The 16,385-nt window shown below is 40.5% G+C and overlaps 2 protein-coding genes and 1 long non-coding RNA gene across 4 annotated transcripts; 1 reads left to right on the top strand and 2 right to left on the bottom strand.

Moving 5' to 3' along the window:
• Nucleotides 1-490: 490 nt before the first annotated feature.
• On the bottom strand, nt 491-5,630 carry LOC115742679 (interaptin). The gene is made up of 8 exons (XM_048286044.1): nt 5,161-5,630; nt 4,757-4,957; nt 4,542-4,664; nt 4,342-4,376; nt 4,141-4,243; nt 1,864-3,996; nt 1,467-1,577; nt 491-1,009 (listed from the first exon to the last, which is right to left on the bottom strand). The coding sequence occupies exons 1-8, from the start codon at nt 5,236-5,238 to the stop codon at nt 713-715; spliced, it is 3,081 nt and encodes a 1,026-aa protein (XP_048142001.1). The 5' UTR covers nt 5,239-5,630; the 3' UTR covers nt 491-712.
• A 5,496-nt stretch (nt 5,631-11,126) lies between these two features.
• LOC115742683 (transmembrane ascorbate ferrireductase 1) lies at nt 11,127-15,199 on the top strand. Of its 2 annotated transcripts, none has more exons than XM_048286046.1 (5): nt 11,127-11,203; nt 11,236-11,400; nt 14,215-14,263; nt 14,384-14,583; nt 14,819-15,199. In XM_048286046.1, the coding sequence occupies exons 2-5, from the start codon at nt 11,254-11,256 to the stop codon at nt 15,116-15,118; spliced, it is 696 nt and encodes a 231-aa protein (XP_048142003.1). In that variant the 5' UTR covers nt 11,127-11,203; nt 11,236-11,253; the 3' UTR covers nt 15,119-15,199. The 2 variants fall into 2 exon arrangements, with proteins under 2 accessions (XP_048142003.1, XP_048142002.1); XM_048286045.1 differs by having other exon boundaries at nt 11,175-11,199; nt 11,230-11,400.
• Nucleotides 11,218-11,569, bottom strand: LOC125316759. Its single transcript, XR_007199843.1, has 2 exons — nt 11,463-11,569; nt 11,218-11,427 (listed from the first exon to the last, which is right to left on the bottom strand). It is a non-coding gene; the product is annotated as an uncharacterized LOC125316759 (long non-coding RNA).
• Nucleotides 15,200-16,385: the final 1,186 nt, after the last annotated feature.

Below are 16,385 nucleotides of genomic sequence, written 5' to 3'. Positions count from 1 at the left end.
AGGTATAGTTTTGGGAGAGGACGCCGCTGGTGCATGGTATCATTCAGTTTGGAATTGTAGATATTAGAATCGCTCTAGGACGGCTGAAACTTAACTAGCCAGATCTGTTGTGAGTGCGTGTGTCGATCCGATTGAGACTTTCTCTGCTGATCGAGTTGCTGAGTAGGAGTTTTATGTGAGGGTACTTTAGCAGTCATTATTCCGGAAACTGATGTTATTACTTTTATCGATAACCCACAACTTGTGCTTTGCTAAGCAGGGCATTTGCTAGGCTGGTTTGCTCCGCTTCTTGCTTTAACCAATTACAATTCATTTGTTCCAGTTACATCCTAATTGTTATTTTTCCTCTTTCACAATGCTTTGAGTAATAATGGCTCTAGGTATTAGACCATGCTGGAACTCTGAGAGAGAGTACCCATCAAAGAAGAAAGCATTGTCGCAGGCGAATATTGCGCCAGGTACCCGGGTATTAGAATTACCGCCACAATTATGAATGTAATGTACAATAGATCAAATGCTTCTGCTGCTTCTTGATATGTCAGTGATCTGAGATGAGAAGAGCAAGAGATCCTTTTTTGTAAGAATGTCTACCCAACATGTAGGATTTGATTTCAGTGCCGACTTCGTCTTATTATCCCTCAGCGTCAACAGCTTCACACGGGCTCTGGTTTCTACCTGCATTCTTCCTCAGTTCTTGACATTCTTACATTTGCTAGTGTTTCCTACTATTTTTTAGGTTGCGGATGGTCATCACAAGTTGCTGCCTTTCACCTTCTACCTCAGCAAATCGAAGACTTATTTCTGAGTACCTTTCTTCCATCTCCTTTAATTGTTGCTCCATTAATTTGTTCCTTTCGCTCAGTACTGTCAGCTCAGCACGCAAGTCATTGCAGTTATCTTCACTTTGGACCATGGGTTTCCCATTGATATGCTGTGATTTATCAACCGTTTCATTTCTTTCCCCTGACTTCCGATGGCTTCTGCTGCTTCTACCAGCATGTTTCACATCCTGTGAAGTAAATCACAAACAAGATATGAACGTGTAATTCTTTATTTAGGTGAAATGCTATGGAAGCAGATATGCGAATGGGGATGTTACAGGCTGTTATTTAGATGAATCTAGTAAACGGAATATGGAACAATTTAGACTGGAATATTTCTAGCCAAAGCAGTTGATCATAATTTTGATGCCTAGGACTGGAATCTGTGTGCTAGTCTCATAAAGTTAGTTAACGGGGAGTTTCATAGTAACAACTGCGCCTAATATTTGAAGGGCACTTTCCCCCTTCCAGGAACAATTTGCGTAACATTAATTAATTTATTTATTTTCTCTTTTCTAGGTGCCAACTGCCAGCTGAACCAACATCCTTACACCTCTGAAAAGCAGAAAAGGCTCAGATTGATTGCCTAAGGAAAAGCATTGTATGGTGATTTACGATTGAAATTCAAACAGATAAGTGACAAACCTCTAGCTGTTCTATGGTTTTGCATAGTTCTTCAATGATGTTTCTTAGGTTCTGCGCATCTCCTAGCCAAGCTGGTTTTTCTGCTCCCCTGTCCTCATGTTCGATTTGGTTCTGTCAGACAAACTGAACTGTCAAACATAACCACCAAAATAATGGAAAGATGATGACCCAACTGATATGTAAAAAGAAGTATTTGATGTGACTTAAATGTGGTCTTGGCACTTAGGCCAAGAGGAAAAAACCGTGGGCAGTAGTATATGATCAAATAGAGGTGGCTGGCTCTTTTTTGATAACTGTCTGTGCATCAGGAATTTGTGACATTGTTTGTATAAATATCTGAAAGATTAGGAAGAGGACTTTCAATCATATACATGACTGCTAAAGATTAAAATATTACCTTAAGTGATGCGAATTTCTCCCTTAAGATGGCAAGCATTTCAGGAATGCAAAGTGCAGTTGATTGGTAATCGCATGTAGTTGTGTTTCTATCTACGAATGCAGCTTGACCACAGTTGCAGGTAAATGCACCATTTTCTTTGGTGATTTCCTCTTCTCTCCTTGTTAATTCTCTTTGTAGTTGAAGAAGCCGCTTTGTCAGGCCCTCTTTCTCTTTCTGTTCTTTCTGCAAGATGTGCTTTAAATTTTGTTGTTGGGCTGTGAGGTTTTCCATTTTGGATTGCATGCATGCAATCATCTCTTCTTTCTCTTTCTTCGAGGATCTCTCAGCACCCAACTCCTTAAGTGCCACCTCTGCATCCTTCTTTTCCGAAGCAAATTTCTTTGCCAAACTCTCTCTTTCCTCATTCCATCTTTGTATGAACATCTCTACTTCAGCTTGTTCCCCTTCAGCTCTCAGCTTGGCCTTTTGCTCCTCCAGTTCTTTGATGTCATCCTTCTCCTTTCGGAGTCCCTCTATTTCAGATTTGAGAGTTTCTATCTCCTTTGAGGAAGCCTCGTGTTTTTGTTTATCATCATTTTGCATGTATTCAAGTAGCTCGGATTTGTTGTTGAGCTCCATTTTAATATGCTCCATTTCTGTTGCTCTCAGAGCAAGTTGAGTGCAAAGCTCTTGAACGTTCACTTCATTCTGATCATTTCTCAGGCGTAACTCTTCATTGGCTTTCTGAAGCATCTCTTCCAAAATTTCTTTTTGCTGGCGGAGTTCATTGGCTTCATCCAATGCTTTAACTGCCAGCTTCTCATTCTCATCAAATTTAGATGTCATTTCCACTGAAAGCCTTCTAAAATCCTCCTGAAGTCTTTCAGCAGTGAGAGCGTTCTTCAACCTGGTCTTCCTCAATGCCTCCTCTGCTCGTATTGCCCTCTGTTCCAGCTCGATTTTGACTTGTGTCATGGCTTCTAAATCTTCTTCAAATCCTTTAGCTTGCTTATCTATTTCTTTCTCCAAATGTTTAACTTGGCTTTCCAGTTCATTAATGGAAATCAATGACTCTGAAAGTTCTTGTGCCTGCCTCTTGACCACCAATTCTAATTTCTCTATCTGCACCTCAAGTTCTCTGATATGAACTGAAGACTCTGAGCGCTCAACCTGTTCATTCATCTCTTCTTGTAGATTCTGTTCTTCCAGCTGGGTAGTTATATCGTGATTTTCCTGTTTTAAGATCTCATAGTCCAAGGTTAGCTGCTCCAAATGTGCCTCCAGTTCTTCGTTCTGTTTCTTGTACAACTCTATCTCATCATGCTGGTCTTCTATCTTTCGCTCCAGCAAGTCCACTTGAATTGCATCATTTCGCTTCATGCACCGTTCTGGCCATCCATTGCTTTTCCGAGACTCTTCAAGATTCTCATTGATCTTGCTGGTAAGATAAGACATCTCTGCATTTTTTTCCTTTAACATCTCATCAAGATCTCTTACAGCTAGAAGTAACTCGGAGTTGGAATCTTGAGTTTTGTGCAGCTGCAACCGGAGATTGACATTCGAGTCTTTTTCATGATCAAGTTCTTGTCTTATTGCTTGTAGTTGGGCTTTTGTCTCCTCATATTCAAGCTGCAGTTTGCCAGGAGTTTCCGCCTCTTTGGTATGTATCCAGCAGGACCTGAGTTGTTCACATTCCATTTGGAGTGCATCTTTCTCCTCCTTGAGGCTTGAAATTTGGGTAGATAAACTTTGTCCCCTTTTGGTTTCTTTCACAATCTGTTTCCTGAGAGATTGTAACTCCAGTTCTGATAGTGTTGACTGCCTTGTTAAACTATCAATTTCACTTCTGAGTTTTTCAATTGTTGCATCCGAAGCTTCTTTATGAAACCTCTCTCTTCTTAATTGCTCATCGGCATTATTTACTGAATCGGTTAAGCTTCCATCTGAAGCTGAACCTAGAGACCACTCTGTGATGGACCGTCTATGTTTATTGTTTGATGCTGCTGCTGAAGCAGCTGATTCTCTCGGAGGCATCGAACTTTGTCTAATAGGAGGTTCCTGAGGGATGCTTCTATTTTCAGTTTCAAGCTCCACAGCATGTGGTTCGGGGTATGATACAAGAGGTGGCATGCTTTCATCTAAGTACCCATCCTGCAAATGCAGTCAAGGAGCAACTTTAGGTTCTTAAAAAAATAATAATAATAACTGCAAAAGATTGGCCATCTTCAACACAGAAATTCCTCCTTGTGAAATCTTTAGGGGCCTTGATTTTAGTTAGAGATGAGAACACCTTACTTCGAAATAAGTATGCTGGTCCTCATCTTCTGCACTGAGAATGCTCAGTTGGTTCTTCCGGGATCCCTCATTGTAAAATAGTGGAGGTTCATCTTCAATTTCCCTGAGGATGGTGGAATATTTCCGGATTTATTTCGTGTGAAGGAAAACAAATAGCTTTGGAATGATCAAGAAATATTGACAGATAATACTACAATTTACCTTTGGTCTGAACCCTCCACCTTCTGGATCGTCACCTGTGTGAGCAATTGCCTTCTGGTTAGATAAGTAGATGCATTTTCAAGTCCTTGTTGAGATTAACAACATACTACATGCGGGCAAAAGTAAAATAGAATCTAGGCCAAACGTTACCCAGCTTGTCAATGCGCATAAGACACACACATACACACACAAGAGCTCACATGTAAAACTGCTCCGGAGTTTGCAAACTTTAGTGGCAGAGAGAGAGTGTACGGTTCAATTTCTGCCGCAAAATCTGCAAAATCAATTGAAGCTTCTCCAAGAAATCCCGCCTTTGATGACCCCTGGGGGAAAAACAGAAAGATGTTCAAGCCTCAGTATTTGTTGACAAGATCACAGTTGACAATGGAACAGATGAATGTGGCTTTTTCCCCACCGCTGAAACTATGAAATGGTATATTTTCTCTTTGAGCTTCCCTGTTTTCGACTCTCTGATGAGCTTCACCATTTCATACACAGGATTCTCCCAAGAACAGATTCCATCCTGTACAGCAGCTTTCTCTAGCTTCACTGTCGGCTTGCCAACATCGTCAGGCACCAGAGATATGGTTAAGGTAGATTTCTTTGACTTGGGAACCTGGCGATCAATGTGAAAATGCAAATTAGATCCATATGCATGAATTGTGAAGACTGCCTACTTTCCGTTGGAACAGTATACATTTCACCACTTTTCAGATCCGATGATCTCAATTTCCTAGTTTCTCAATTGCCAAAGTTACTGCTTTTAGCTTCATAACATCAATCCCAGCCTAAAGATGTAGATAATCTGAGTTATGGTACCTGAGTTGCCTGAAACTGCAACTTGAAGACAGCTTTGATCTTGTTCTTGTCGCTTCTCCATCTTCCTGACTTGAACATTGTTCTTACCTTCCCACTTTACTGACTCTCAATAGAGTTTCCTTGGAGGGCCACTGTCATTGCTGTGCTTCGAAAAGAAGCAGCAAATGCTGTTCTTGTCAGAAGCAACTGAAATATTCCATCACTAAGAGCCAAAGGAAGAATGTTTCTTGTTTCTCTCCAACTGAGAGGAGAGGAAATGCAGTCTGAGATTTTGAGTAAGGGCTTGCCCTCCGGCTCGGTTGAACTCAGTTTCTGCAATGCAGTGGATTGGGAAGACTCGAGCTGGAGAGAGTTTTAGAATGAGGGACAATCAATGATGACCCAGCTAAAGGCGAAAAGATACCTTGCCTAAAACAAGAAAAGAAGCTTCTCATCCGAAGCTCAACAGGAACACTTAAACCAACCAAAAAAGAATACAGCACGGCAGTTTTCCAGGTGTTAGTTCGATTTTGCTATTATGGTCATCAAGTCCTGGCCCTACACACCCATGGCCATGTTCCCACTCTCTTCCCTGTAAAAGATGTTTCTTTTCGGTCGAGCTGCGTCGTCAGATAACACAGGAAAGCATCTACTTCAGGTAATGTATTAATATATTCAAGATCTGATTCCCCTGTGAAGGTTTCGCCGTGTCACTAAAGAGTTTATCTTTTATGTGCTGGGTAGATGGGTATGCCACTACCAGCAAAGAAAAGAAATTCCTGGCTTCTCATTTAAAGCGAGGCACTAACCTAAAGAGATGGCTCTTTAATTATTATGACATTATGGAATTGGCTGTTACAATGTGGGCGACTGTACTATTCAGAATTTTTAAAAAGTGCTCCTTCCTACTCCTTTTTTTTTTTTTCCCTGATTATGGGTATGATTAAGACTTAACTAAAGTGAACTTAAGTGAAAAAAACAGCTTAATAACATGTGAGACTGTTACTAACATATCCAAGGCATGTATCCTTTAGTCCTTTTGCAATTTCTCTGAAAAAGGAGCTCTTTTATTTGTCATATGGCGGTGTGAGAAAGAAATTTCCACAAGCGGCTTCCTCACCAATCATCTTTGCAAGAGTGGATAAGACCGTTTGTAGAGAATTTGTCGTTTGCTGATGGTGGATCTGGATGCGAGGTGTGTGTGTTCTTGTGGCATGGCAAGCCTGGTTGCATTTTATGTGGGGATCCAATCACCCGTGGTCCAAAACCATCCTCTTAACTCCCGGTCTCAGCCTTTCAGCTTTCCACCATATGTGAAAGTATGGTGCAGTCATGCAGCAGAGCGTGTAAAACAGTTCACGTCGAGAATTTGCCTGCCTGATTCACAGTCAACCCAAGCCAAGTTGCTCTCTAAATGAGTGAAAATTGCACATGGTAGGTCTCGCACGTGCTCTCTCTCTCTCTCTCTCTCTCTCTCTTCCCTTAGTTTTTCTAATCGACTGACAGCCCATTTGAGAGCAATGCATGTGCTAGGGCTTCTGCGACCAATGAAATTGAGTAAGTACCTTTTCCTCGTCAAATTACCCACAAGATTAATAGGACATCTTATCGATTCGGGTTTACATAACGTGAGTTTCTTCGTTGTTGTAAAAAAAAAAAACCAAGAGCAGAAAAATCTCTCAAGGACGAGATGATACATTCAGACCCAATTAGGATATAATACAAATTCCGATAAAAAAACGGAAATTTCATTTCCAATGGCGGCCAATTGTCATGTGGTTAATTCGACATAGAAAAAAAGGAAACATTTGAGAAATTTCACTATTTTATCATTCGCTGTGATTTCTCTATGCCCCATTTTCCATAACTTCCATATTTTGTTTTGTACACTCAATTTGTTATAGTAACATTTTTTTTTGGGGGGATGTATTATTGATTCGACAACGTTGGGTGGATCAAAAGGACCCTTTGCTTGAAATATTCAATAACCTGCCCCACTGTCAGCGACACCTCGGCCTTCACGTGACTTGACCTCGCATCCACGATGTATTTAATCATTCACAACATGAAGTTAACGCTCTGGATTGAATCTTTTGACTTAGATCTAATCCCACTTATTAAACCCAGAACCTGAGCATAAAATTATATAAAAAAAAATACATCACATGCAGAACATGCATGGACGTGGAGCTCTTCCGATCAATGCCATGGAAAGGACCACCTCCATTGATTGGCTAATCCTCCGACGTACCAGCGGATCCATCACATAATGCTTTAATGGCTACCAAATTTATTCCGCTTGCACATTGGCCCATCCACAACCACCTTCGAAATTGCGCGGCCATATTTGGTGGTCCCACAAAGCTTGACAGCGAAAACGTCCTGTCGTTTGGGCCCACTTCGCACCTCTCTTTTCCACGGTGGTTGTTGGGCTCCATCGCGGTGGCACAACCGTATTGTGCAAAATCACTCCCGGTGCGCTCGGGCCTTGTTAGGTCATTCACATGGTACATAGAATGGACGTAGGATCTAGAGTGTGAATGTTGTTCCAAGTAGGGCTTAGTAAAGGGAATCACCCGGACTGGACAGAACCGGCTGATTTTGGGCGATTCCCAGGGCGCTAGTCCGGTTTTCGATTTCATGTGCGGAACCGTCCACCCCGACCATCCGGACCGATCCGATTTCCTTTTTTTTTCTCTTATGAATCTGTAAAAAGCCATAATCCTTCACAAACCTTCACATCACGATCGCCATCCTCCGCTTGGACCCTCCATATACAAACCCCAGGCACTCACGCCCTCTCTTTCTTAATTGATTGTGGCCTACATGCTTTTAAAAAAAAAATGCCACTAGTTCTATTGGCCCACCAGAGAATCGGACCGGTCGGTCTAGTTGTAGGACCAGGTGGGTCGATTCCCAATTTTGGAATCGAGAACTAGCCCACCTGGTCCGATCTAATTTTCGATTTCTAAGTGGAAACTGGATCACGCGAGAATCGATCACCCTTAATTTCAAGCAAACAAATTCCCCTGGCTGGACTGAAATTTCAATCTCGTTTCTTTGGATCTTGAGCTCACAGTGCAGAGTCATTTTCCTAAATTTTTCGTGATTGTTTGGAGGAGAGCCTTTCCACGTCTCGTCATCAGATGTATTTCGTCCTGTCACCTCACCGCCAAGGAAAGCTAGAGAGCGGGCCGTTCATCATGCCGAATCGATCGAGGCCATTAATCCAGGCCATCTAGAGCACGTCCAACTATCACCGATGGGTCTTTGTTTTGGGCCTGCGACCAGCAAGCAGACCAAGGGCCGCATAAGATCAGAACTATAAAAAAAAAATCAAAATTATTAAAAATTTTGGACCATTTTTTTTTTTTTAAATTACAAAATCGTCCACCTTAGCTCGGCCATGCAATAGGATGGACGGGTCCATTTCAGCAATTTCAAACCAAACGACGATGCAGAAAATCAAATGAGATTTTCCTTACCAAACACAAAAAATATTTTTTAGTTCATTTTTAGATCTCAGCCAAACAAAGGAAAATATTGTCATTATTCCTATAAAATGAATTTCCGAAAAATATTTTTAAAAAAACGTTACATTTGTAGCGAAACAACTATCTTGTGGTAAGAGCTAAGCACGTTTAATTATGCTTTTAAAAAACTTCGGAATATTGAATTTTGGGCACAAATTCGATTCTTAATAAACCAAACTTGTGTGGTTGAAAAGGTCTTGAGATTGCTCACTGCTCAAAATCATTCAATTATTTTGCCAGTGTCAGGGTTGGAATCGCGAGGTAAATTACCCAATGGACATCGATGTCCGATGCTCTTTATAGTGAATATTAATCAGATAATTAATCAGATATTAATCAGCGAGGTAAATTTCCATGCATGAAAAGCATCCTTCACCGGTTGCTTTCGGAAATTACAGCAAAAGTATTATTTAGGAAAAAGCAGATGTGTCCGAAATAAAAAAAAAAAAGGAGGAGCTTTCGTTTGATTGATTAAGGAGCACGACTTGAAGATTCTGGTCACCAGCATAAGAACAAATCTGAGAGCATTTGGAACACCACCTATCTCCATAAATATTTTTATGACTCGGTAAGAGGACCCATTTAAAATCTCGCTAACTTATTAAAAGATTCATTTATGACCCACTTAAGTTTGTTAAGCAACCAATTTACGGCCCCGCACACTTAAATGTGGGTTAAGATATGACTTTTGACCCATTTTGACACGTCTGCTTTCTAAGCAAATCAAATCAATGTCACCAACTTCATTCAACTAATTCGTTGATGTCACAGTTGGAATCCCGAGATAATTTGCCTAATGAACATCAATGTCCAGCGCTCTATACAGTCAATATCGATCAAATAATTGAAGAATGAAATGGCATCCTTTACCGGTTGCAGTTAATATTACTACCAGGATAAGTAATTAGCAGTTCGCCCGAAATGCCAATTTTCTGCAACAAATATTATTTAGGAAAAAAAAAAACAGATGAGTTTGAAATGAAAGAAGGAGGAGCTTTCATTGGATTGATTAAGGAGCACAACTGGAAGATTCTGATCACCAGCATAGGAACAAATCTGAGCGCACTTGGAACGACACCTATCTCAATAAATGTTCTTGGTCCCCTTGTCTAGGTGGGTCCTTTGTTAAATTTCCCAAGGAGGATATCTTTTCTTTCTACAATACCAAAAAAAAAAAAAAAAAATGGATCGAAAACTTTAGAAACAATAATAATGTAGGAAATTGATTATATAATGCCGACAATCTGTTTTGCGCCACAAAAAATAAAAAAATAAATAATAAATAATTATTGTGGAATCCACACTTTTAAAAATTCGTGACTCATAACATACCGTTATTCTTACCGTCACTCAAAAATTGTTATGCTAGCAAAGTTCAATAATATACGCCACTTTTAATAAATAAAGATTCACACATGATTTTATGCACTTCAGATTGAGAATTTAAACTATTAAATCTTTTATTGACCGTCGATAAGGCTACACTTGAAAAGTTTTTTTCTTTTTTTACCATTGGCAATATATAGTGCCAGGCAAAATGCTACTAAATTTTGTACCACTCCATACATTCATAATTACACTTATGAAGTTGCCAAGATACATAAAAAAAAAAAAAAAAAGGACTCGCTGAATAATAAAAATTACTAATAACCGGCCAAAAATTCGTGATTTTAAGCTTCTGAATCTTGCAGGATCGTTTATAGAGTTGAGGGAATATTACACATATCAAAAGCAAAATCCGATGGGCCAGTCTAAATTCTAATGATGTCACCGGTGACTTAAGCCATCGATAAGCGACGACTACAAGACATTTTGGTCTCGGCTTCTTTTGAATAATTGCAGAAAATGACAAACCCCGTCAAATTCTTTCCCATTTCCAGCCGAATTCCGAGGAGTGGACACCAGCAATTCCCGCAGAGATATTTCAAAGTTGCCATTCGAGTTTGGTATTCCCTAATCGAAGCCCCAGTCGAAATTTTCCTCTCAACTAAAAAATATTTATAAATGATTGATTTTTTATTTTTATTTTTATTTTTATTTTAGGCAGTTAAATTGATGAGGTCTCAGATTCGACTCTCGGCGATCACGTCTTGTGAGACTTACCTGGTGGTATCGACAAAATCTCCATCACCCCGAAAAATAATTCATTACACGTGGGAAATCTCGATTATTAAAAAAAAAGATTGAATTTTTATAACTTAGGAGCTCTTGGCAGGAGGCCCATTGGCCTATTCTCATTTCCCCCCGACAATTTTGAAGAATGATTTTCACCTTTTTAGACAAAACAGAGAGGAAAAAACAACAAAAAGGGGGAAGGGTGACGTGGCAACCATTCAAGGAATAGGGAGATACGACTGATGGGCGGTCAAGGTTGGCCCTCCAGAACAACTGGTAAGGAAAAACAGACGCAACAAGATAGAACACGACCAAACCCAGTCGCAGAACAGTATAAAAAGTCCTGGGGGCATTCGCTTCTCGCCCCTTCGTTCATCACTCCGCCTTCTGGTCTCATCCAATCAACACAGATATCGATCGATCGAGAGAGAGAGAGAGAGAGAGAGAGAGAGAGAGAGAGAGAGAGATGGCACTGATAGGGCTCAAAGCGACGCCGTTCGCGGTGGTGACGCAGCTGCTGGGAATCGCAGGTGCGGTGCTGGTGCTGGTGTGGTGCATCTACTTCATGGGCGGCTTGGCTTGGGAAGCCACCAACAAAAGTCTCATCTTCAACGTAAGATCCCTCTCTCTCTCTCTCTCTCTCCGTGCGCTGCCGCCGGCGAGGAAAAAAAAAACTTCTTTTTTTCTCTCTGTCATGGACTTCGGAGTCGCTTATGTTTTGTTTTGCTGAAATAATCGCCGACCTGCGTAACGCTGTTCATTGAACGAGGAAGAGAGACTCTCTCTCTCTCCTCGGGCTAGCGAACGCGACTGTACAATTGACATGTTTGGTTTGATCGTTTGTTGCGTTTTCGTCGCTTCGTGGTTGGGCACCGAAATTACGTCAATGCCCCTCCCATCTTTCGATTTTTTCGATTTCTCCTTCTTGTTCGTCCGTTCGTTTGGCTTTTGGGCTAATAATGCATTTCGGAATCTGCTTGATTTCAATCTCTCTGATCACTTCCATGGGGGATCTGATGCTATGGATGCCATGTCAGCACATGTGAAGTCACTTTTTAATGAGCGCACCACATCTGATCAACAGCATTTCGATTTTTCAAAGTATTCATCAGACCAACGCACGGCTGAAAATTTATTCACAAATTTTCGGTATTTTTTTTTTTCGAAAAAATACGGACTTTTGTTAGTTCAAGTATGGCCCAATACCAAAAAAAAAAAAAACTCTTAACTTTAGCATTTGTGATAATTCTACCAAAAAACTCTTTTTTGTCTCATAAAAGATCTCCAACTTTTACATTTGTTTCAATTCTATTCTAAACTTTTGCTTTTATCCCAATTATATTGGCCTAATACCAAAAAAATCCTCAACTTTAGGATATGTCCCAATTTTATCAAAAACTCTTTTTTTGTCTCATAAAAAACTCCAACTGCTACTTCTATCATAATTCTATCATCATTAGTCTTATGTCCATAATCACCATTAGTTAATTCTATGTGACATTTTCATGTTGTTAATGAATTATACCTTAGTAAAGCTGACATGAAAAAACTCTTGAACTTCTATTCTGTAGTTTGCTTCCCCTACATATTGCAGGGAGATATAGAATCACTCAAGACGGCACGTTTTGTATTCTTTTCCGCACTCAACAGTTCAAAAAATAGCTAGACATGGAGATACTTGAACTAATGATCTAAATTCTCGTCGTCCCTAAAACCTATTGTTTCTAAATTTCGAAAATTCATTGGTAAGTTTAACGAGAAAACTCGAGTTATGCAGGATTAACTAATGGTGATTATGGACGGAAGACTGACGATGGTAGAATTGAGATAAAAGTAAAAGTTGATGATTTTTTATGAGACAAAAAAAATGGATATAATTGGGATAAATGCTAAAATTGAGGGGTTTTTTGGATATTAGACAAATAGAATTGGGACAAAAATAAAAGTTGAGGGGTTTTTTATGAGACAAAAAAAAATTTGAATATAATTGCCACAAATGCTAAAGTTGGAGGTTTTTTTTATTATAAGGCCGTTCAATTATATCAGGTGAATGACAAGATAGATAGGCTTCTGGATATAGAAGATCCCGCAAGATTTGAGGACATTTAGAGAGCCAATTACAAGGTAAAAATTTAAGGCGTCGGGCTTTAGCAGCCCAACCCAACCCAAATCACTAATTTTCGCTATTTGATCGTTTATGTTTGGTATACCAATTAACAGATTCACAGAAAATAAAAATCTACGTTTTTTAAGAATTTATCTTCACTATGAGCGGAGCACCGCTCACCCACCTTTCCAATCCCGTCGCAACCACCCGTCAGCCTTACCGCTTTCGTGTTTGGTGTGCATTCCATTTAGGATGCGTTCGCATGTTCCCAACCTTGTTTTCTCCATCACATGGTATTATCTCGAATTCCGGACAATCGTTTTCTTTCTCCTTTTTTTGCTTTATTTTTTTGTCCTCTTTGCTTATTTGCTGTGTATACACAACAATGCCAAAAAGATTTTTGTACCCCTTTAGGTATAATAATGGAGAAAGTGATGGTTTGGATGTAAAAACCGCAGGGAGAATTATAAAAAATAATAATGATTTATTTAAAAAAAAAATTTTAATTTGGGTCCTAAATCTTTTGCACTTGTGCACGTAGCGCGCGCTCAACACTAGTCAATGACTTAATCCCAAAATTGCGATGTGCATGTAGCCACGTTCCCGTCTAGTATTCAAACGACGATCACGGGAAATATCCAGGCACAAAACCGAATGTGTGGCCACCACATGCTTATCCCGATTTGGACCCATCTTGTGTTAAGTTAGAACGATCGGTCCAAGGCTCACGGGCTTCTCTTTCGCCTGTCTGGTGTCGAAAACGATAGATCTGACCTGTAATCAATTGGCTGTACTTAGTCCTAGAATATGTCTACTTGTCTGGTTGCTGGATTTGTTGTTTCTGGGTTCTGTTCTTGCTAGTGCGGACGGATCCTGCGAATCCATGATTTTATCAACATGTTTAGAAAGTGATTAATTTAAAAAAAAATGAAGTTTACTGACCTGAAATCCCTAATATAATTTAGAAATATCACCGTCATCTCTATTGCCAACTAATTTTTGATGAAAATTTTCGTAAGTGATACAAACGATCATTTTGAAGAAAATATATTTCAAATCATTCGTTTTTCGCGAAACAGATGCGCCCTAAATTTACTTCGTGGTGTCGTGTTCGGATTTTCCTTATTAATTTGTTTTGCGCTATGTCGCGCAGACGGGCTGTTTCTGTCGTTGCTGATTTACTATCACATCTCGAAGAGTCTTCTCCCATCTCATGGTTTCACTGTTTCTATGATTTTATCCTTCCTGTTATGAACCGTTCATTTCATTCCTCTCGCTATTATAAAGTTCTTTCACGAGGCCTGTGCTCGTTGATGACAGATTCATCCCGTGCTGATGCTTATTGGCTTGATCATCATCGGAGGTGAAGGTAATTTAGAATCGAGCCAACATACCGTCTCGCCATTTTTTTTTGTAAACTCTTCGGTTCTGCGACCAAACCACGGGCTAACACCGGTCAGAATCGTCCCTTTTTTCACTAAAAATGCAGCAATCATAAGTTACAAGACATTGCCTCTGAGGAAGGAAACGAAGAAGGTGATACACATGGTGCTCCACGCCATCGCTTTGGTACTCGGCATCGTTGGAATATCTGCCGCATTCAAGTATCACAATGAGAGTTCCATTGCCAACCTCTACAGCTTGCACTCCTGGCTCGGGATCACCATCATTGTCCTCTACGGCATTCAGGTGAGTTTGCTGATCTCTTCGAAGCTATGTTTATCTACATTTTCAAGGCCTTAGACCCACAAAGTGGATATAGATACAACTAATTCGGCATTATCGGCTGTGACTGAGGGAGTGCACATTAAGAAACTGGAGTTGCCAAGTACTTACAGACCGTCATAGTGCCCGGAATCTCCTAGTCATCTTATTTTTCGTGTGGTTGATCATCCTTATCTGAGATTAAGGAGATGATGTGCAGTGGATATATGGGTTCATCATCTTCTTCTACCCTGGAGGACCGAGCACCCTGAGGAACGACTCGCTTCCGTGGCACGTGCTGTTCGGGTTGTTTGTGTATATATTGGCGGTCGGAAATGCGATGCTAGGCTTCTTGGAGAAGCTCACGTTCCTTGAGAACTCGGGGCTTGCGAAGTTCAGTTCCGAGGCCTTGCTCGTCAACTTCACCGCGGTCGTGACAGTACTGTTCGGGACCTTTGTCATATTCACCGTTCTTTCTCAGCCCATTGTCGAAGACGACCATAGCTATTCCCCAATCTAGATCCTGCCGTCATCCTGAATAAGATTGCTTTATGTATAGAACATCCACGGATCATCCGCAGTGGTAGCAGATGTACTATAATCTGAACAAAGTTGTCGACTTGTCATGCTTAGTGAAATCAATGTTCTTAATTTCTGATGGTTATCTTTATATTCCCAGCGTGATTCTGATCGAATTTCACTTAATCAGGACTTAGTAACTTGGGCTCTGTTTGGAAGATTAGAAAGTTGCTAATACGGGGATTCCAATTGAAAATAACCCAAGCTTTATGGATCGGTGGAAGTTCGTATCGAGTTGTCGACAGAGCAACCAATAAATACGATCACAAGTTGGCGACTGATGCAAGTCAGTGTTGCGCGGCTGATGATACCGTTGATGAAAGTTGATCGGCTAGGACCAGTTATCGACGTACAATGACGCCACATGGTCGATGTTGTTTATCTATGGAAAGTTGGTCAATCGAGACCGGTTATCAATGTGCGATAACGTTATGTGGCCGATGATGTTATCGATGAACGGTGACAGTTGCCGGTATGTGACGGCAAGGGGTCGATTACAGCAGTGGAAGTGAAGACTGCAGAGGAATGTTAAGTAAGAATCGAATCAGAGGTTATCGCATGGATAACGTGCATTTGAACGGAATCAAGTCAAGGCCTATAATTTGAAAGATAACCGCATTCGAACAGTTATATTTTGTGCGAGTCCATAAACCTCCAATTGGAATCAGTCGCAACAGATCCGCAATCAAAAACATTTATCCAATTTTTGCGGTTCAATTTACCGATTTATTATTTTTATATGCAATTCTCTATTCTTTGAATTTCTTTCAAGTTAATTAGAGTTAGCAATCCGTATTACACACATTGTTTCCCATCTGAATAAATCACAGAACCCAAGTCATTAAAAAAAAACCAGATATCCAACCTTCGGTGAAAGGTGCTTTGTCGACGAACCATTTTCGGCGAAACACGAACTAACCGCGGAAATAACATATTTGGACAAAACTCGCGGAGGAAAACTATACGGACCGTTGGATCTCATACATTTGTTGTTTTCCTACCACCAATATCGTGTTGTGGGCTTCGAGCGCTCGCTCGAAAGGCTGATCCAAAAGGGCCCGTCGGCCCATTTTTTACTCGCACGCGAGAAGTTTTTGAAAGGAAGAGGTGGCGTCATGCTCTCTCTGGTGACGTCGGTGGACGGCCAAACTCCCATCGTCGTGCTGGTAACCTTGATTTAGAGTTTAGAGCTTGGAGACATGGAGTTA

Source organism: Rhodamnia argentea, chromosome 10, assembly GCF_020921035.1.
Source record: "Rhodamnia argentea isolate NSW1041297 chromosome 10, ASM2092103v1, whole genome shotgun sequence".
Classification (NCBI taxonomy): domain Eukaryota; kingdom Viridiplantae; phylum Streptophyta; class Magnoliopsida; order Myrtales; family Myrtaceae; genus Rhodamnia; species Rhodamnia argentea.
Note: the sequence above shows the minus strand (reverse complement) of the source record. Positions and strands in the feature narration are given on the sequence as shown.